Source organism: Tremella mesenterica (assembly GCF_000271645.1).
Source record: "Tremella mesenterica DSM 1558 unplaced genomic scaffold TREMEscaffold_1, whole genome shotgun sequence".
Lineage (NCBI taxonomy): Eukaryota > Fungi > Basidiomycota > Tremellomycetes > Tremellales > Tremellaceae > Tremella > Tremella mesenterica.
In genome coordinates, this window is record NW_006711225.1 from 1367297 (window position 1) to 1388361 (window position 21065).

At 46.0% G+C, this 21065-nt stretch overlaps 5 protein-coding genes across 5 annotated transcripts; 3 read left to right on the plus strand and 2 right to left on the minus strand.

The window, feature by feature from the left end:
- Positions 1 to 15: 15 nt before the first annotated feature.
- On the plus strand, positions 16 to 3036 carry TREMEDRAFT_58419 (uncharacterized protein; the record flags this gene model as incomplete). The annotated part of the gene is made up of 8 exons (XM_007001201.1): positions 16 to 769; positions 996 to 1236; positions 1428 to 1470; positions 1516 to 1642; positions 1833 to 1906; positions 2087 to 2334; positions 2619 to 2703; positions 2803 to 3036. The coding sequence occupies 8 exons, from the start codon at positions 16 to 18 to the stop codon at positions 3034 to 3036; spliced, it is 1806 nt and encodes a 601-aa protein (XP_007001263.1).
- Positions 3037 to 3876: 840 nt separating this feature from the next.
- On the plus strand, positions 3877 to 7998 carry TREMEDRAFT_24812 (uncharacterized protein; the record flags this gene model as incomplete). The annotated part of the gene is made up of 8 exons (XM_007000486.1): positions 3877 to 4920; positions 5036 to 5202; positions 5369 to 5528; positions 5576 to 5658; positions 5871 to 6198; positions 6325 to 7147; positions 7427 to 7708; positions 7823 to 7998. 8 exons carry the CDS (start codon positions 3877 to 3879, stop codon positions 7996 to 7998), a joined length of 3063 nt encoding a protein of 1020 aa, XP_007000548.1.
- A 1938-nt stretch (positions 7999 to 9936) lies between these two features.
- Positions 9937 to 12271, minus strand: TREMEDRAFT_26372 (uncharacterized protein; the record flags this gene model as incomplete). Its single annotated transcript, XM_007000693.1, has 8 exons — positions 9937 to 10171; positions 10216 to 10517; positions 10658 to 10732; positions 10779 to 11391; positions 11441 to 11669; positions 11715 to 11896; positions 11938 to 12077; positions 12137 to 12271. The coding sequence occupies 8 exons, from the start codon at positions 12269 to 12271 to the stop codon at positions 9937 to 9939; spliced, it is 1911 nt and encodes a 636-aa protein (XP_007000755.1).
- A 244-nt stretch (positions 12272 to 12515) lies between these two features.
- TREMEDRAFT_70660 (uncharacterized protein) lies at positions 12516 to 17255 on the plus strand. The gene is made up of 3 exons (XM_007001945.1): positions 12516 to 12610; positions 12657 to 16945; positions 17007 to 17255. The coding sequence occupies exon 2, from the start codon at positions 12659 to 12661 to the stop codon at positions 16943 to 16945; it is 4287 nt and encodes a 1428-aa protein (XP_007002007.1). The 5' UTR covers positions 12516 to 12610; positions 12657 to 12658; the 3' UTR covers positions 17007 to 17255.
- Positions 17256 to 19524: 2269 nt separating this feature from the next.
- Positions 19525 to 20930, minus strand: TREMEDRAFT_55857 (uncharacterized protein; the record flags this gene model as incomplete). Its single annotated transcript, XM_007000990.1, has 2 exons — positions 20011 to 20930; positions 19525 to 19859 (listed from the first exon to the last, which is right to left on the minus strand). Coding segments are annotated over exons 1-2 (1049 nt in total), but the record flags the coding sequence as incomplete, so codon positions are not given.
- Between the last annotated feature and the right edge of the window lie 135 nt (positions 20931 to 21065).

Consider the following 21065-nt stretch of genomic DNA (forward strand, 5'->3'; position numbering starts at 1 on the left):
GACAAAGTGAAGAAAATGTTATCGAAGAGGAAAGAAATTGGGAATATTTACTTACCTCTCACACCGACCAGTAAACGTTTCGATCAAGGTATTCCTCCTATTCTTCCTGATGACGACCAACTCGATCCTTCTTCCCATACATCTTCACATATACCGATTCTTCCATCTCAATCAATCAAGTCATATTCATCGTCATTTCTTAAACTGACCGAAACCAACTCGCCAATATCTCCCTCTCACTCAAATACACTTGCAGCTCAGCCGTCCAATCTTCACGACATCCCCTTAGGTGAGATAGATACGTCTATCATCTTCAAGCGAAATGAACAGGATACGACTCAGTTGAAGAAACTCAAGTGTAACGATGATAATGACGGGGAAGCAGAAGAGGATGAAGAAAAAGCAGAAGAGGACAGGGAGGGAAGAGGGAGTAAAGACACTCAATCAACATCTATACCATGGAAATTACTCCTTCCTATCTTATTCCTACGTGTAGCAGAATCATCGGCCTACTCTGTCATTTTCCCCTTTGTGACAGATATGATAACATCTTTCTCGGTACCCCGTGAGAGAGTAGGTTTTTACGCCGGTGTGGCCGAAGGAGTTATGATGTTGGTCGAAGCTGCTGGAGCTACTTCATGGGCTAAAATGGCTGATAAATATGGTAGGAAACCTTGTTTGATGATTGGTTTAGGAGGGACGATGTGGGTGGTAGTTATGGTTGGATTTTCCGAAGGAGTTTGGAGTTTGATTTTTTGGAGAGGTGTTCGTGAGTTTTTTTTCCTTATTCGTCCGCTTCTCATCATATTTTCTTTTTAAGACAATTAAGAGTACTTGTACTCGGACTCTATAGACTCTCAAGTCCAGATTTGCTACGGTGATATAGATGAATGGATAGTATGATAGGATCAAATTGACAAAGGTTTTTTTCATTTGAGTGATGTCGAAAGATGATTGGAGAAGAAGAAAAAACGAATCTTTGCTCACACTTTCAGTCGGCCTGAATCCGTCAGGATTGTTGAACAAACTCCTAGCTTCTGAGATATCCACACCATATAATAGAGATGCGATATTCGCTGTTCATTCCCCTTCTTTCGCCACGGGTTATACTATAGGTACTTTGATAGGCGGAGAATTGACACATCCATTCGGTCGTCTTCCAGGATTCTTAGGTGGGAATAATGAATTTTGGAGGAGATGGCCATACGCTTTACCTTGTTGCGTTAATGGAGGACTGTGAGTAGTATTCATGATTGTCTTGAATTACTTTTCTTCTCATTTCCTTATCCTTCTCACTTCATCCCCATTCACCGTGTCCCTGCTTTCGGACCTCTTTTTCGAATAATATTGACTCAAATGACAGCACTATGATCCCATTTACAAAAGAGACATGAATGAGAGGTGATAGCTCTCCAAACTGACTTCAGTACCTTGTTGGCTTTGATCGTTGGTCATCTCTACGTTATCGAAGTTAGTCTACGTCATACAAATTGAAATTTTAGTTAACAGAGACAGACAAGACCTGCTGCTCTACGTCAAAAGGGAAAGAAGGACAGACCTCAAAATGAAACGAATGTGATGGAAGTCTTCAAACTACCTAACTTCGTTTTAGTCACAATCATATTTTGTTTCTTTCAACTTAGTCAATATCTTTCTTTCTCTCCCTATTCCCCTACAGGTCACAATCCTCCCTAAATAAACCTCTGAGTGTGTTTGAAATTCGAATTACTCGACTTCAATTGTAAACGTCCATACAAATCGACCACGATGTGACCATACGAGATGATTCTTTGAGGTTATGGGGAATTTTTTGACGTGCTGATGATGATTAGCGCATTTCGCCTTTGAAGGTATCTTCGCCGTTTACACGTATACTGATGTAGAATATGGCGGTCTGGGTCTACCTGTCAGTCATTCATACGACTAAACATTCCCCTCCCCCAATCCGTCCCTCGTGTTCACTTTTTTGAGATTTCCGATTTCCTTAAGCAAAGGTATTTGATACTTGTTAGAACTTGGATGGGCGAGGAATACGTCTATGAAGGACAGTTGCAGACTCACAACAACGTCCAACACTCACGTACAGGTCGACATCATAGGTCTGATCTACTCTATCACCGCTTTCGGCTACATCTGTTTCACGCCTTTCATCCTTCCACCTCTCAAACGACGTTTGGGACCCGTCAGATCTTTGCAGCTGGTTTTTGTCGTATGGATATTGATCGGGTTGACGATACCCGTTTCACAATGGTTTGCGACCCGTAGTAGGGGATGGATGTGGGTGGCTGTGATCTTACAGGGGTCATTAAAGGTAGTGGGGGAGATGGGATGGCCGTGAGTTTCTTTTTTTTTCTTGTCCTTCCCTTCTGTCCTATCTCCCCTCGTCACTTGATGGACATGACATGTCAATCGTCCATTATCCCGATGTACTCAACGGTGTCGGCCCTTCTCCCGCTTCCCGCCCGTTCCTCTTGGGGAGTTCTGCGATCTGCATCTCAGTGCCAACAGCGTCCAGTGACATCTCAGTCATGATCAGTCAACTTAACCAGTGGTAAATCGAGCACTTGATCACTTGGGCCGTAAGGAGGTTGATTCCATGAAAAAACTAACTCCTGCAGGATGTGCGAAATCCTCACCATGAATGTTTTCGACACGCATCCCGATCTTATAGCGACAGGAAGCGCCATCAGTCTGATAGCAGGAGTACGTCCTTTCCCTTCTCCCTTCCATATACCCTTTCCGGCCTCTGAGCGCTGCGATCTTTTGATAATCGTCAATGACCCGATGTGGAATGACGATCAGGCTTCCGGACGAGCTTTTGGACCTGCCATATCCGGGGGTATGTTCTCTTTGTCCACCAAATTCCCAGCTGGCACCATGGGTAGACAGATTTCATGGATGACCTTGGTGGGGTGTGCGATAGCTCCGTTCTTGCTGTCGCCGTTTCTGCGAGTGGAGAGACGTGTAGAGAGTCGAGAAGGGTACGAGGTTTTGAGGATGGTGGAAGGGGATGAGGAGGAGTCGGCCTGTAGGTAGTAGCTATCTTGAGTAAGTAATCATCGACCCCGTTGGATGTTGTGCATAGTCTTGTCATCATACAGCATGATCTTGTTACCGTCTTTTGGATGATAGGGGGGGAAACAAGTGCAGAAGTAAAGCAAGATAGTGATATGGGTAAAGTGACAAAGTTGAAGTGGTTAGGTGTTCACATCTCGTTGTCAATCACCTGTCTCTTGTCTCCCCTCTAAGTACTTCATTCCCCTTCCCCCCATCACCATCATCATCACCGCCTTCACTATGCACCATGTACCATGGACCACCGCCGGAGATGACCCAGTGATACCAAAGTAGTATGACCACCGACGTCAGTGAATCTAGTGAAAGAAGACTCTCCTTTGATCATCTCATTCATCTTTCTCCGCTCATCCATCCATCTATAAGTACCGTCATTCTCACCCTTCACTACTACTACTTACTTGTACTTTCCACCATACCCACCGTCATTTCAATTCAAACTCCACTCCCTTCCTCTTTTACCTTACACCGCCTGCCGCTTCTAGACGCTATACTTTATCAATCTATTTCAATATCCTCTTTAATACCGCCCTTTCGCTTTCATTCCTCGACCATCCACCTACCCCCGAATCATCCTTCCTTGGATACCTCTTCACCCTTGGATCTAACCGCTGTCGGTTCTTACTCTACTCCCATCAAACTCGGACCTTTCTCGTCTCATTCCTTGGCTTTCACATCTTCAAGTCTTCCATTCCGAAATGCCATCGACGTGAATTCTCTTCTTTTCAAGACAAAGACAATCTCACACAGACAGCTTGAATCTGACTCGCTCTTGATCCATCTTCCTACTTATCTCTCATCATGTCCGGTGCGACCGGCACCACTCCAGCACCTAAGAAACCTCGACCTAGACTCTCCTCACATCCTCTTCCACCTCACACTGCTCCTCCTCTTCCCATTCCTCACTCTGCAGGTCCTCATCATGGTCCTCGTCCTTCTTCCGCCATGGGATTCGATTCGTCAGACAATACGAAAACCCGAACTTATGCAGCATGTAAAAGCTGTCGAGTAAAAAAGATCAAATGTCTTCCTGGTCCAGCTACGAATACCATGGGAATCGAGGGTGGACCAGGGTTTGGGCCTTGTTCTCAATGTCTACAAAGTGGAGGGGAATGCATATACCCCCCTACGAGAGATAGAGCGGCGTATAGTAGACAATACGTTCAAAATCTTGAAACTAGAGTACAAGCTCTTGAGAATCTTGGTGGAAGACTTGGACCTCTTGTGGAAGCATATGAAAGAGGACATCTGTCTCAATCTCCCCATCCACAGAATCATTCAAACCTTGTGAATACTATCAACCGTACGAACAACTTCGATCATACGAACTCGATAGACAGGTTGGAAGGAGAAGACGGAAAACCGATGTTAGACGATATGAATGGTCTAGCTTCAGACGAAGGGGATGGGGAAGATGGAGAGTTAACACAAGATGAAAGAGGAAATTATCGTTGGATAGGTTCTTCCAATACTTTATCCCTGTTGGGATCATTCCATCCAAACCCACTTTCGCCAAGAGGAATGAATATCAACAGACCAGGATCTACAATATCTCATAAGACACATAAATCTCTACCACATGATTTGGCATCACCATTGGAACATACGGACGAAGAGACGAACCCTCTTTTCGGTCCGGTGGCAGGGGCAGGAGTGGTGGTAGCTTTGCCGAGCGTAGATGAAGTTCAGTATCCCCTGCCGGAAGAAGGAGAGAAGATGGTAAATGCATTCTTCAGGGAGGTACATCCGGTTTTACCGGTCGTGTTGGAACATGTTTTCAGGGAAGAATATGAGGGTCTGATGAGACGGAGAAGAGAGGGTGTCCCAGAGTTTTCTGACAGAGGGGTAAGTCGCCAACGTTTCATATTCACAATCAAGCAAAATCCGTTTCCTTCTATCGGACAATCGACGGGGCATCTGTAGGTACGGTCGTGAGCGAAGTTGCATACACTGATTTCAGTTCGTATCGGTAGTCTTTGCCATATTCTCTTTAGGCGATAGAGTCCTCCGAGCCAACGCCGCTTGGCAGAGAGAGAAAGCCAAGCTTTCCGAGACGAGAAGGCCCAATTCAGTCGAGGGGAATACGTTACCTGGTGAAGCCGAAGCTGGTGTTATATGGTATGAACGGTGAGTCGTTCATTTTGACTTGTCCACGTCATCTCTTCGCCGCATACCCTTCTCCTTCACGACAATCCATTGGATTCATCAGCCCGTTTCCCTGTCAACGTGTGTTTTTCGATATCGACACCGGGAGGAAAATTATAGTCAGCATGCCAGCAGCGTTGACATGCAGTGCCCAGATACTTCATTATACATCGCTCAAAGACGTCACCATCCATCAAGTACAATGTCTCACCCTGATGGCGGCATTCCAGGCCAGTGTCAATGCCATGCCCATGTCATGGTTGCTCGCCGGTCAGGCCATGAGGGTCGCTCAGGACTTGGGCTTACATGTGAGTGCTAGCTACCGAGCCATACCTGACGTAGCTGACGGTATCAGCGCTCGATGGTACGCTCTACACTGAGTTTTGAAGAAAAGCAAATACGCTCTAGGTGTTGGTGGGCTATCTATGGACTTGACCGGTGAGTCGGTCTTTTTCGTTCATTCTCTGCTCAATCCTCAATGTGATACATCTCTGCTTCCGCTCAGATCCACAACAGACATTCTTGCCCGTACCTTGACGAGAATTGAGCTGCCTTCCGCCTCTCTGATGTCTCTTGACACACACGAATGGCCCTTTTTGAAAGGCGTTCGAGCTGCAACTGTGACTGAGAAAGGTGGGCTCATCCCCCAGTATGGTCTCAATAGCTCTCGGTCGTCCGCTCGGAGTCGATGACCTCGATATCGATGTTCCTTACCCTTCCGAACTTGACGACGCTGCACTGGACCGACTCAACACCCAACATCTCTCTTCGCCGGCTCATGTCGAAGAACCCGAAGATGGGGTGATGAGTGGTTTCATCGCATTGACCAAGCTTTGTAAGATCGCCGGTAAAGTTGCACAAGTTTTGTATCGTCCGTCGAATGGGAGATCTATCGTGGATCCTTCTTGGGCGGCTAGCCAGCAGGCTAGTATCAACAAGCTGGACAAGCAGATAAGGGATTGGTTGGGACATGATGTGGTGAGTAGAACCCTCATCCTATTGGTCATACTTTCCCCCTCGACACTTTCCTCACACATCTCTTTGGGCTCTTTCTTGAGAAAAGAGGGGTCTTCTTTAGTGTCTTATGACTTGATCTGACCTTAGCCCGCCAAATACAAAGAACCCTCTTCCTCCTCCCCTACAGTTCAAATCGTCTCAGCTGTCCTGTCCAATTCGTATTTCGCAGTTCTCATTACTCTTCATCGTAATTTCCTCCCTCCCAATCCGGCCTTTCCACGTCCCGCTCCTCCACCTTCTTCCCTTTCCATCTCTCATTGTGTCGAAGCAGCACGTTCATTCATTCACGTCGCTGCTCAAGCTCGTGTCGTCGTTCCCCCTTCTCACCACCTAGCTCTCTTCTGTCAATTCCTCTGGTCATCAGCTGTTATCCTGTTATTGTGTGAAGTTCAAGCTCGTGACCAAATGATCTTCGATGCGGTCGACGGACATGTGGAATCTGCCCGACGATGTTTGTTAGCTTTGGAACCGGTTTGGCCTGGGAGTAAAAAGTTGAGAGAATTATTAGGTGATGTGGAACAAAGAGCGAAAGAAGTAGTAGTTGGTAAAACCGCTCCTGGACCAAAATCATCACCTCTAAATCCAACCAATCTCAATTCAAATTCCGTAAACAAACCAAATTCAAAATCAAAGTCAAACTCAAAGTCAGAAACGGAACAAGATCAAACACAAACACAAACGCAACCACATCAACCTCAACCACAATATCCTAATCGAAATCAAATTTTACTTCCACCTCCTCAATCAAACACTAGTCGTAAACGTAAATCTTCCTCTCCAAATTCAAACATACCCATCAAACCTGCTTCCGTCCCACCTAAATCACATCATCCAACTTCAACCGAATGGAATTCCAGAGATAAAAGACTTAAACTTGATCATTCTCAAAGATACGCAACTTCTGATACACGTACTTCTCTTCCTAATCAAAGTGGTATTTCACGTCCACAATCAACTTCAAGTGATTATTCTATTCCTGTTCATCAAACAATGACACCTAGACCAACTTCTTCAAACACGATAAGACAAGGTAATATACAATGGTTAAGAACATCACCAATGACATATACACCTGATTTATCTTATCCTTTTACTGGAATTTCGACAATGTCAAATATCTTGACTAACCATAATCATCCTATGGGTTCTGGTTTTGGACCAAATGTGGGAGTAGGAGTAGGAATGGAAGGTTTTGATCTTCAAGATGTGGCTTTTGATGGTTTGAATCTATTACAAGGTTTCGCAGGTGATACAGCTTCACTTTGGTCTGCTATGAACAATAATTTCATAAGGGAAACGGGTATGACACCTGCTTCTGCTTATTTTCAAAGTACTCAAACTACACCGACTAGTGTGACGGCAGGACAAGGACAAGGACAGGGACAGGGACAGGGTGTTTCACCACAAGGTCAAAATCAATCGTGGTATTTTGGTTCTGGTGGGAATAACGTGGAATCATCTAATACTCAAGGTCCTACGGCTGGTTCTGGATCTGGGGGACAGGCAAGAGCATCAGTCACGGGAGGCGCGACACAAGGGGCTGTAGGTGGTGGTGGTGGTGGTGGCGGAGTAGCTGCAGGAGGAGGGGTAAGTGGTGGAGGAGGAGGAGGAGGAGGTGGTGGTGGTGGTGGTAGAGGAACTGGAGGCACTGGAGGAACGAATGTCGGTTCACAACCAATGGGAATAGGACAAATGTGGAATCAAATAGCAGGTGGTAGTTTTGATTGGCAAGCTGATCCAAGTGTCCCATTCAACATTTAATTTACAACATTGGAATCTATATCAATCGCTGTCTTTGTCTTTGTAACTATATCAATTCACGAATTAATCATGGAGATCACTTTAGATTTGTTGACTTACGAGTATGAGTAGAATGAGAGATAGGAAATTTGTTTTGGAGTTTGTATACATCTTTGTCAAGTTGTATTTGCATGCATAAAGGGTTAGTGTTAGTTTGTATTTATTACGGTACCTCTCTCACTTGACTTTATTGAGTAGTCTACTCTTACTCTTACTCTTTTATGAACTCCACTTGTACTGGTATAAACTCTTTTCGAGATATTCCAAAGATGTTGTCCTTTTGAGAGATTGATTTGCCCTGACTCTCACACCATTATCACATAATATCACTGTGGAAGATGTGGAATTGTTAAGTAGTAAGTAATGGTATATACTCTCATCAAGAGTGAAGTAGCTAAAGTGAGATTCAAGAGATGATGGTTCCAAAACCCGACACAGGTGTATGATAACTACAATGAAGAGGAAAAGAAAAGAGGAGAAAGAGTAAAAATGCATACAAAGTAAACACTGGTACTGAGGAGTTGAAGAAATTACTTTTTCTTTCCTTCTTTCATAGCTGCTATTCTAGCTTTTCGTTCTTCTCTCCTTCTACTCATTTCTTTCTCTTTCTCTTCTTTACTCATAGTTGCTAGATTCGTATGAGAAGAATCATCTTCATTCACTGTGGAAATGGGTGACTTTACATCACGTTGAGGTTGATTCATTTGGATGGGTAATTGTGTTTTTGTGTTGGATGGCATTTTTGAATCGGAATGTGTTTTTGCGTCGGATTGGATAGGTGTTGATGTTTTCGAGGTGTTGATAGACTTAGACTGGGATGAGGTCGGATTAAGATTGGACTGAATGGATGTTGTTACTTTCACACTCGACGGGGGATTGGGAAGTTTTGGAGGACTGGTTTGAAGTGATGGTTTGGTTGTTGTTGTTGTAGGTTTGGAAGGTGTGGCGGGGGTTATATAGTATGATTGAGGTGGTGGGACTTCTACTGTTTGAGGAGCTGATTCGAAGGCCGCTGAGAGTTAGACAAGAAAAATGACATGGATGGTGTTGGTATGTCAGACACGTATCGTTCTTTCGGATGGCTCATGGAGAATCACTGAGACGCATTGCGAGAAATGAGTTCACGTGAAAAACATCCATTATAAATGAATATGTTTACACCCACAGAGAGGATACAGTCAAGCGGAGAGAAGATAGAATCAAATGAGCAGACCATGTGGTCGTAAGAGGGTACAAGAGACCAAAGATTCTACGAGGCAAGGAAAGCGAAGGAGACCAGGAAGGTACGTTGAGATCAAATATTGATAAAGAAGTTCAGCGGAGAGAAGGTAATGTCGGGCAAAAGTAATCAACAGAGGAATCGTAAAGGAAATCCAAGACGAAGTGAAAACTCTGACTCACCCCAATCATCAGCATCAGCATTAACATCAATTAAATCATCTCCCCAAGCATTCTCAACACTACCATCTCCATCATCCCATTCATCCGCTAAGACTTCTTCCAAACCTCCATCTTTCATCTTCTTCCCACCTCCTAATTTCATACCTAAGCCTGATCCACCGACACCCAAGTTGGATCTGACCACAGGAGGTGCCACCTTTACACCTGGTAATTTGGTCGTTGTCGATCTTCGATCGAATATCCCAGAATCCGTGCTGAGTCTTGGGGAGGTTGCGGGAGTACTAAAGGAAGAACCATTCGGAGTGACGGATGATGAAGGAGGAGCTAATGTCGCTCCTGATGAAGCGGATAGTGAAGAATGTTGTTCATTTGATGAGAGTTGTTTACCTAATGATGCTATTGCCCAACCTGCTAATGCACCAGCAGCACCAGCTGCGGAATTTACTAAACCTGCTTGATTCGTAGATGAGTTAGAGGGTGAAGTAGTCGTTATTGGGCCTAGGTTCGGGGAGCGTTCTTCCACAGTATCGGGCTGGGGGTTAGTATGAAGTCATGGAGATAGAAATGTATGAGACTTGAATATGTTTGGTACTTGTGAGAGATGCATTGAACGCCGATTGAGGTGAGTTGTAGGAAGAAGAAAAATATAGGTGAACATACCATCGTCGCCACGATTCCCTCGAGTCGCTTGACAAACATGTTCATAGCTTTGAATGCTTGTTCTCGTACCAACCTGACACTATCAGCTGATATCCCACCACGTACACTCTTACTAACTTTTCTCTATCCACCAAAGTAAACGCCATGTTCGGTATCACCTTTCCTGCCAGATCATCCTTATCAAACAGCTCAACAGTGGCCATGAGAGCCATTAACCCAGCCACTCTGGCATGAACGAAAGGATCCTTCAAACTTCTGGCGAATGCGGGTACGAGAACTTTCTTCTTTGTGTTTGGTCCTAAATTCGGGGCGAGACGACCGAGCAGGATACAGGTATTGGTCCGGATAGACGGTTCGGTGTCGCTTTGCATCCGAGCAAGTAGTCTGAGAAGATCGTTGTTCATCATTCTGTCTGATAGCTGAACCTTTAGCTCTCATCGGAAGGTTGATATTCATAGATGTGACACTGCAGAGGAAGTCATCCTGAGGGTCATGTGAGAATCTCGGGTCGAGAGGAGGGGAGAGAGGAATCGGACAGAAGCGGAAAGCATGATCTCACCTTTGAAGCAAGAGGATATATAGCCTTAACGGTGGCTTCTCTGATAACAGGGACGGTATCTGCAAAGCCGGTAATCTGACCTCATCAGCTCTGTGATACGTAGACTATAGACGAAACTCACAAGATGAGGCCATATTTTATCTTGCACGGTCTTGGCATCCAATTTATCCGCATATTGTTCTAAACCGTCTAGTAATGCCATTCGTGTTCCTCTATCTGGACTGGCGTATAGTCTCACCACAGGTTCGAGGACAAGTTTGCCGTAATCTGCAGGAGGAACCAGCCTACCAAGGTCCAGTACCAAAGGTAACATTGCCCCGCTCGGTGCGGCAGGGAGGGACAAGGAATGGAGGAGAGAAGGTAGAACTCGATACAACAAAAAAGGAGCGGGGATAGTACCAGAGGAAACGGCATCTTTGATAGTACGTAAAAGACCAAGTTTATCGCCTTCTGACAAAAGTTCGAATCCATCCAATCCCTCCACTAAAGATGCCAAGGGGTTGTTGGTCCAGAATCCGGTGAGAGAAGCTTCGGCGACGAAGGACGTCGTCAATAATCGAGTACGGGGATTCGGACTGAGCATTCTTCTCCATGATGGGAAGAGAACTTTTGGGAGAGCTCCAGAGGAAGAAGAGGACGGTTGCGAGGTCAGTGAAGGGAGTGGTGAGGAGGGGTTATATAGAGAGAATAGTAGTAATGCTAGAAGATACGTGTCTGCTTGAGCTGGATCCGTACTACTCTTTCAGTCTTCGGACATGAATAAAAAAATCATTTGGAACCCACTCTCTTAAAACACCCCATCCACCTTTTCTCACTTCTGGTCCACATCTCTCTCCAGCACCGCCAGGAGCTACACCTCCTAAACCCCACAAGACTCCGGCGGGATCGTCTCTCGTAGTGAGCAGATCAAAACCCCCTAACCTCCACTCCATCGACGGAGTGATAAAAACGGATGATGGGATGAGGTAAGAATGATGAAGTGATAAAGGTGGAGAATTAAGAAATGCTGTTGCTGTCTGGTCTCATTTAGCTCATCAGGCGATTCGAAGGACATTACCCACGGCTATGCTCTTGACACCCCATCCTATCCAATCTTCTCTTGCCTTCCCTTTTGACGAGGATGAACTTGTCAGAGTGCCACCGGTCTCCCAATCTCGGAAAACCGCTTCCAAAGGTCGTACTCGTTCTGTGGCTATGTAGACATGGGTGTCCGTTTCGACTGAATCGACGTACTTCAATCTATTCGTCAGCTCATATCAGACACAGGAGTATCGTCTTACACGTCAGGATGACGTATAGTCCTCAGTTTCTTCAATGCGTTCCTGGCGAGCTGCATGAGTGTCCGTCTGTCTTTGTTGCCCGGTTGAAGGGGTGGGAGAGTGGAGTCAAATATGAAGAGCGTAAGAGGAGTCGCGTCGTCCTGCGTGTCAACATCAGACCTTTGCTGATCGGATAGGACAGGGGACTAGAGATACTCACCCTCCTGACGCCCTCTCTGATATCCCATATGGTGTTGGCTGGATCTATACCCGGTATTCGCTCGCCGATGGAAAAGGGAAAAGCGACGCCGGTCGAGTTGAGGACGGTGGTGGTGATTGATTTGAGGTAATTCATCTTGTGTCTGTCGCTCTTAGTGATGACTTACCCGTCCAGAGTGCCAGAGTGCCAGAGTGCCAGAGTACCAGAGTACCGCTGTCCCTATGACGAGATGTCAATTCAGCAAAAGTAAGTAAACTTAGTAGAGTCAGTCAGTCGCAGACTCAAGGGCGCGTGCGCTGCAACGTGGCACCGTCACGTGACTTGCAGGTTTTCCTCTCACTTACACCAAGTCCCACTCAATCGCGTCAACTTTGTACAAGTCAACGACGACGACGACGACGACGACGACGACGACGGTACCGATAGCGACGACGACGGCATAGACAGAGACCAACATAAAGAGCGAGATCACAGGTGAGAGACGTTCGTCGTCAAGAGGATGTCCAGAGCTGACCCCCAGTCATGCTCGTGTCACCAGGCAGCTCCGCCCTCTCAGCTACCCGCCGGTCCACCCTTCTCTCCACTTTCCAGGCCACTTTGCCCAATCTCATCTCTCTGGATGCCGTTCATCTCCATCTCGTCGCTGCTACCAGCTCCGAAGCCTCCGTCGCACTAGCAAAGGATGACACTCCCCAGCGCAAGATCCTCGAATCCCTCTTGAGTTATGGAGATGACGATCGGCTGTCTACTACATCGTCATGGATCTCCTCTGGTATGCCCTCACCCGACAAGACGACTCTCGTCCTCTACGTTCTCCCTCGAGCAGGAACCATCTCTCCTTGGTCTTCCAAAGCTACCGACATTGCCAAACTATGTCGTCTGGCTGATTACGTCTCGCGAATAGAACGGGGTACACTTTACATCTTCACTTCCTCAGCTCCCATCATTTTACCGAACCTCTCGCCTCTCCTTCATCTCATTCATGATCGTATGACTCAACTGGTCCATACCTCCCTTCCCCCCTCCGACGTCATCTTTCCGCCTACACCTCCGAGACCGAACGCATTGGTGACCGTCCCTATCATCGGTGCCGAGGACCCGATCGCTCTTCTAGGAGAAGCTAACGCCCGACTTGGTCTAGCCTTATCAGATGCTGAGATACCATACCTGGTCGAATCATTCACTACGGCTGGAAGGAATCCCACCGACGCCGAGCTTTTCATGTTTGCTCAAGTCAATTCTGAGCATTGCCGACATAAAATCTTTAATGCCAAGTGGACTGTGGACGGTAAAGAACAAGATCACAGTTTGTTCGGAATGATCAGGAACACTGAAAAGATCATTTCTTCACTCGGTACTCTGTCAGCATATGAGGATAACGCAGCTGTCATGCAAGGTTACAAAGCCCCTCGGTTCGCTGTTGAAAACGAAGGTTTATATGGCAAAAACGAGGAGGATATGCCCATCCTCATCAAGGTCGAAACACATAACCATCCCACTGCGGTATCACCTTTCCCCGGTGCGGCGACGGGATCAGGTGGCGAGATTCGAGATGAAGGAGCTACGGGTAGAGGATCGAAGCCTAAAGCTGGTTTGTCAGGATACACCACATCGGATCTTCTTATCCCCGGCTTCACTCAACCTTGGGAATCGGACATTGGCAAACCATCACATATCGCTTCCGCTTTGGATATCATGCTTGAAGCTCCTCTCGGAGCAGCCGCATTCAACAATGAATTTGGTCGACCAGCGCTAGGAGGTTACTTCCGCACATTCCTCATGTCAACGCCCACCGCAAACGGAGCCGAGTGGAGAGGTTATCACAAACCGATCATGATTGCCGGAGGGCTGGGCAACGTCCGTCCTAGCTTTGCCCGGAAGGATAAGATTACTGCAGGGGCGAAGGTGATCGTGTTAGGTGGTCCAGGGATGTTGATTGGTCTCGGTGGGGGTGCGGCGAGCTCCATGGCTAGCGGTGCGAGTTCAGCCGATCTCGACTTCGCATCTGTGCAGAGGGATAATCCGGAGATGCAACGGAGATGTCAGCAGGTGATTGATGCTTGTGTCAACCGAGGGGATGTGGTGGGTAATCCTATCCAATCTATTCATGATGTCGGTGCTGGTGGATTGTCTAATGCCCTTCCGGAATTAGTACATGATTCTGGGTTAGGAGCTGTTTTTGAGATAAGGGATGTGTTGGTGGATGATCCTGGAATGTCGCCGATGGAGATATGGTGTAACGAGTCACAAGAGAGGTATGTGCTTGCGGTGTCGCCTGAAAATCTATCAATCTTCGAAGAGATAGCCAAGAGAGAACGATGTCCTTACTCTGTGGTCGGTACAGCCACGGCCGAAGATAGATTAGTAGTGACTGATCGATTTCTGGGTGAAAACCCTATCGATATTCCAATGTCTGTCTTATTTGGTAAACCACCAAGAATGCATCGTCACGCCATCACTTCCACTCCCCCTCGAGAACCGTTCGATCCCTCTCTTTTCACCTACCTACCAACCTACAAGGGTGCACCCACCACGTCTCTCCTCGCTGAAACAATCAACCGAGTGCTTCGTCTACCAAGCGTCGGATCGAAAAGTTTTCTCATTACCATCGGCGACCGTAGTATCACCGGTCTGGTCGCACGTGATCAGATGGTAGGACCTTGGCAAGTACCCGTAGCCGACGTCGCTGTCACTCGTGCATCATATGGTTTCGACGTTATCGTCGGAGAAGCAATGGCAATGGGTGAACGTACCCCTTTGGCATTGATCAATGCTGGTGCTTCTGCTCGTATGGCGATAGGAGAAGCTCTCACCAACTTGGCAGCTGCATCCATCGAAAGTATAAGCAAAGTGAAATTATCTGCCAATTGGATGTCTGCCGCTTCACACGAAGGAGAAGGAGCGAAATTATACGAAGCTGTTCATGCTGTCGGTATGGAACTTTGTCCTGCTTTAGGTGTAGGTGTACCAGTAGGAAAAGATTCAATGTCAATGTCTATGCGTTGGACAGAGAGAGAAAAACAAAAAGAAGTGATAGCTCCATTATCACTCATAGTTACAGCATTCGCTCCTTCGGATAATGTGGATAAAACTTGGACACCTCAATTACGAACCGATGTAGGACCTACCGTACTTGTATTTGTCGATTTAGCTAGAGGAAAACAACGATTAGGTGGTAGTGCTTTAGCTCAAGTTTTCAAACAACTCGGTTCGGAAAGTCCAGATGTTGAAATGGCATCTGATCTCAAAGCGTTTTTTACGACTTGTCGAATTCTAAAAGAATCCAATACCATCTTAGCTTATCATGATCGATCAGATGGTGGATTACTCACTACTTTAGTCGAAATGTCTTTCGCTGGTCGTGCAGGATTAGAAATCTCTCTTGATGCGATCGCATCAGGTGGACAAGGAGATCCAATCGCTTCTTTGTTTAATGAAGAACTAGGAGCTGTATTTCAAGTTCGTACTTCTGAATTATCATTAGTAACGGATTCTTTTATCAAATCTTCTTTCCCAACTCAACATATTCATGTTATCGCTAAAGTTCTACCGAAAGAAGATCAATCTTTAACTTTCATCCATCGATCCGAAGCTATTTACACATCAACTCGAGGGGAATTACAAAGTCTTTGGGCTGAAACGTCGTATAAACTTCAATCGATCCGTGACGATCCTATTTGTGCTAAAGAAGAATACGATTCAATACTCAATGATGAAGATCCAGGAATAACATATCGAATCCCTTTCGATTTCTTACCTTCACCTTTTATCAAATCAGATATGAAATTATCTATTCCTCCCAAAGTTGCGATATTGAGGGAACAAGGTGTCAACGGTCATGTGGAAATGGCATACGCTTTTCATGCTGCTGGTTTCGATTCGATAGATGTTCATATGTCCGATATACTTTCAGGTCGATTATCTCTTGATGCTTTTTCAGGATTAGCGGCATGTGGTGGATTTTCTTATGGTGATGTTTTAGGTGCTGGAAATGGTTGGGCTAAATCCGTTTTGTTAAACGAAAGAGCAAGAGGAGAGTTTAGTCGTTACTTTAAGAATGAGAAAACTTTCGCTTTGGGTGTTTGTAATGGTTGTCAATTCTTTTCTCAAATAAAAGAGATAATACCTGGTGCGGAAGATTGGCCGGAATTTAAGAAGAATAAAAGTGAAAGGTTTGAAGCTAGAGTGACTTTGGTTGGGATTTCAGAACCATCTTCTTCCGCCGGAAATACTTCTTCGACCGATCCTTCTCCTCCGACTACTTCTACATCGCCTTCGCCTACCGCCACTTCTGCTATCATCGACACCGAACCTATCAAATCCAATGTCAAGACGGGGAGTAAACCAAAATCGGTATTTTTCAAACAAATGAACAATTCTCTCCTTCCTGTGGCAGTAGCACACGGAGAAGGTAGAGCTTCTTTCGTTCGTACAGGCTCTCTACAAGGGTTGGAACGTGATCATTTGATCGTAGCTAGATACATGACCTCGAATGGAGAAATAACGGAGAAATATCCCGCAAACCCAAATGGTAGTCCTGGAGGAATAGCAGGTGTGATTAACAAAGACGGAAGGGTTTTAGCTATCATGCCTCATCCGGAAAGGGTGGTCATGTTGGGAAGTAACAGTTGGTATCCTGAAAACTTGTATGGTCCCCAAACGACCGTTGGGGAAAACGAAGGTTCGTATGGATCAAAGGCAAACGTCGGGAAAGTAGAAAGTGGAGAGGAAAGGAGAGAAAGAAGAGGACCTTGGTTTAGGATGTTCCAAAATGCTTATGATTTCGTACGAGGGGAAGGAGAAGAATGAGTGAGTAAAGAAAGATTTCTTGATGTTGTGGTATATCTTTTCGATTCGGCTGATTCGTAAGATTCAAGATGTGGAAACATCGTGACGCAGCGGTATCTCCGGGTTGGTATGGCGATAAAAGTGGAAGTGTGGGTTGGGGACTGTGACGATCAGAACAAATGAAGGGGGGGGGGGGGGGGGGGTGAAAATATCAAAAAAGAAAAAAGAAAGTAAATGTCGATACGAAGTGATACTCACAACACGATTCGTTGCTTTGTCTGTTGGATCAAATTGGGTTAGCTGAAGACTAGGAATGCATCTTGTCTTGATCAACTTGATCTCTACTTTCATTCTCTTTCCAATACATATGCAGAACACGTCAAAAGACAAAGAGTTACTTACATAACGGATGGAACCTAGGTTTGTTTGTGCAGACTCACAAGATGAGGGTTGAGATCCTGTGTTGACCTTGAGAGAACTAGAGGATAGGTGTGAGGTCAGATGAATGAAATTAATCGATAAATCTTGCGCTCTGCGCCATGCATATACTATCAAAAGAACTCCTACGTACCAAATTGTCCAACCAACCAACCTCACTTCCTTTCCCCAGCAAATTCAAAATCCAAGGACACCTGGTCCATCCATCTTCTCCTATTTTCTGACGATCCTTAAATTCCCAACTCTCATCCTGAAATCTTTTCTTTTCTGTTGTTCTTGATACCTACCCATTTCCAAGGTTAGACCAAAAATTGATTCTCCATCATCCTCACTTACTTCTCAAACCAAGCGCTGATCCTCGTATCCCAGATCATACCAAAATCTCCCAATCAGGTTCAATCTCACTTTCGTCAACCCAAACTACCTCATACTCTTCTTCACCCCTCTTACAATATTCTACACCGGATATACTGGCCGAAGCTGTGATGGTAGTTGTCACTTCGTCCGTCGATGCCGAAATGGGGGAGGAGGTGATGGTGGGGTCGAAACTCGATGGTGCGGAGCTAATGCTCGACGCTACTGACATCGAGGTGGATGTGGGGCTTGAAGAGCTGGAGCTGGTTGAGATGGGGCTTGAGGAGTTGGTTTCGATTGAGCTTGAAGAGGGGAGAGTAGAAGAACTGATTTCGATGATACTTGAGGAGGAGGGGAGGGTCGAAGAGCTAGTTTCGAAAGAGCTTGATGGAGAGGGGAGGGTGGAAGAAGGGAGGATGGTCGAAGTAATGTCAGAAGAAAGGGAAGAGGAACTAAAAGAAGGAATTGAAGAAGAGATAGAGATAGAAGTTGGGAAAATCGATAATGAAGAAGAAGAAGTATAACTTGAGGTTAAAGTTAAATTAACAGTTGTCCAATCTGTCGTATAAACAGTTTCTACCCCAGAATCATTTTCCGATATAAAAGAACCAGGTGCTGATGTGATTGACGAGATTACCGAGGACATAGTCATCGATGCACTTGAAGCTAAAGGCATACTCATTGACATCAACCCACTTGAAGATACGCTTGAAGAATTATCGGAAGATGAAGAATTATGATTATACCATGGTGGATAACCATGTGTTGAACCTCCTACTGAAGTTGGATCGATTATTGAAGTTGATGTTTGAGTTGATGATGATGAAAATGAAGAATTGACAGAGATAGAAGATGTTGGATCAACGGATACATTAGGAGCACTACTTGTCACTGATGTAAAATCGGACGAGGTGCTACTACTTGACGAAATTGTTGATGAGATTGTTGCAGTCGCTGTCATTGTTTCATTTGCACCAGAACCAAAACCGATATTTGTTCCATTCCCATTCGAACTTGAATTAGATCCAGAGCCAATACCGTCGCCATAGGTACCGGAAGGTTGAGGGGAGAGATTCGTAGAGTTTGATCCTATCCCATCACCGTATCCTCCAGAAGGTAATGGAGAGGCACTAGACACACCGGCGGGATCAGTGGGAGAAGGTGATGATGTTATAGCTGATGAAGAGTCATTCGAGTAATTACCCGATGTCGGATCGACCGAAGACGAGTCGTCCGATGAAGAATCACTTGAAGACGAATCGGATGAAGAAGGGTCTGAGGATGAAGAACCAGAAGAAGAATCACTCGATGAAGTAGGTCCAGGAGTTGGTACATGAACATTACTTGCACTGACCAAATAAGGGTTAGACGATCCTTGTCCCGCTGAAGAGGAAGGAGTGACTGTGGTATTATCCGGTGTGGATGAACTTCCAGTATGTCCAAACCCGTGACCTACTGGACCGGTGTACGATGAGGTGGCACCGGTATCAGTCCCAGAATCAGAGGTGGGATCAGATGATCCACTGAGAGAAGCTGGGTCGGACGAGTTGGATGTATTGGAGGATGAACTTGAGTTGGCTGATCCAGTGATACCGGACGCAGCGGAGGATGAGTCAGATGGACCGGAAGACCCTGAATTGCTTGAGGAAGATCCGGAAGACCCAGATGATCCAGAGTTGCTTGAGGAAGATCCAGAAGTACCCGAGGAGCTAGAAGATGTTCCCGAAGTACCAGATGACCCAGATGAACCAGAAGTCGATACCGCACCCGCAGTCGAGGTTGCCCCGGATAAATCAGCCGTGGTCGTTATCGCCCCTCCTGAGTAATTCGATCCGTTAGACCCAGAATTTCCCGAATTGGTATCCCCAGCGCTCGACCCAGTGTTTGAGACTGAGGAGCTGCTGGAGGGGATTGTCTGTGACGAACTGCCCGAGGTACTTAAAGTAGAGCTGGCTGTCGAGGTCGAGGGTGTATATGCGGAGGAGACCACCGGCGTGGAAGATACAGGTGCGAGGGAAGAGGCGATGTTTGCCGTAAACGATGCTGAAGTCGGAGACGCCAAAGAAGGGATGAAAGTGGGTGAAGAGGTAACGGTTCCGTCGGATCCCAGATGGTAGACGTAGTCCCAATGCCCATCTGGTTCCTGAGAGTCAGCGAGAGAACTCGTGTATTTTTCTCATTCCCCTGCCGTGTGTTGAACATCTCTAGAAAGATGTTGTGTTTTGGAGATGGAAAGTAAGGGAGTGCCCAATCGCTCATGACAGAAAAGACAATTCCTCTTGTAAATAACTCACCTTGGTAGGTACTAAAATCACCTCCACAGTCAAGGTAGGTAAAGCGTTTTCTAACGCATTGTCGATATAACTTTCCAAAGCTCCTCCGAGAGAATCATAATTTCCTCCATTGACCATTCCACTGGAACTCGTTCCACCATTCTGGCCATTCCCTCCTGATCCTGCAGTCCCGTCGACCCCACTAGAGCTAGTATTACTATTCCCAGTACCTCCACCATCTTGATTCGTGCCATCCTCATCATCATCACCTTCACTACCATAATCACTCTCATCATCCGTACCATCATCTTCATTCCCATTTCCACTTCCACCCGTGACCACCGCCGATGCAGCCGTCGTCGCTGGCGTATAGTCCGAATAGGTGAAAGTATTGAAAACCGACGTGCTTGCCAATAACGCCGACACACTCGAATTACTGATACCTCCCGGATCTGCGTCTTCCGGGTTTTTACCCACATTGGTAGAATTAGATGTTTCCGGACCGGTAGAATTCGTTCCTGCGAAAGGAGAAAGTCCGTAAGCGCTAACGGGCGGTGTTGAGGTGGCCACGGGTATTCCGGTGAATGTTGATGTTGAAGGTGCTGCTGTGATCACAGGTTCAGGATCGTCTCGTTGACGATAGATACGTTTGAAATTGGATCGATGCCGTTTAGCATTAGGGAAAGCGAGTGCTGTACTTGCTAGAAGGAGAGGGAGAGTAGAGGGGAATAACATGGTAAGTTGGATTCTATTCTAAGAGGGGTTGTGAGTATTATATATATAGAAAAGGATTATAAGTCGATTGCCACCAGGGCAAACCTCGAATATCTTACTGGAAGATATCAAGGAGATAGAAGAGGAAGAAGAAGATGTCAAGGAATGAAAGAGAAAAGAGAGGATGTCGACTGGCGACTGAAAAGTTGCGGACTGGCCGAGGAAAGATGAAGAGGAGGGAAAAGAAGGGATGGAAGGGAGATGAAAGATTGAGGGTTGGCGAGTTAGTAGTGTCAGCGCAGTACTCAGCCGTAGCCCGTAGCGTCAGTGATGATCATGGTTAATGGCAAGTAAGGATAATA

Bases quoted from the DNA above. Each gene is read 5' to 3' on its own strand.
- TREMEDRAFT_70660 (XM_007001945.1), top strand. From the start codon at position 12,659: ATGCTCGTGTCACCAGGCAGCTCCGCCCTCTCAGCTACCCGCCGGTCC.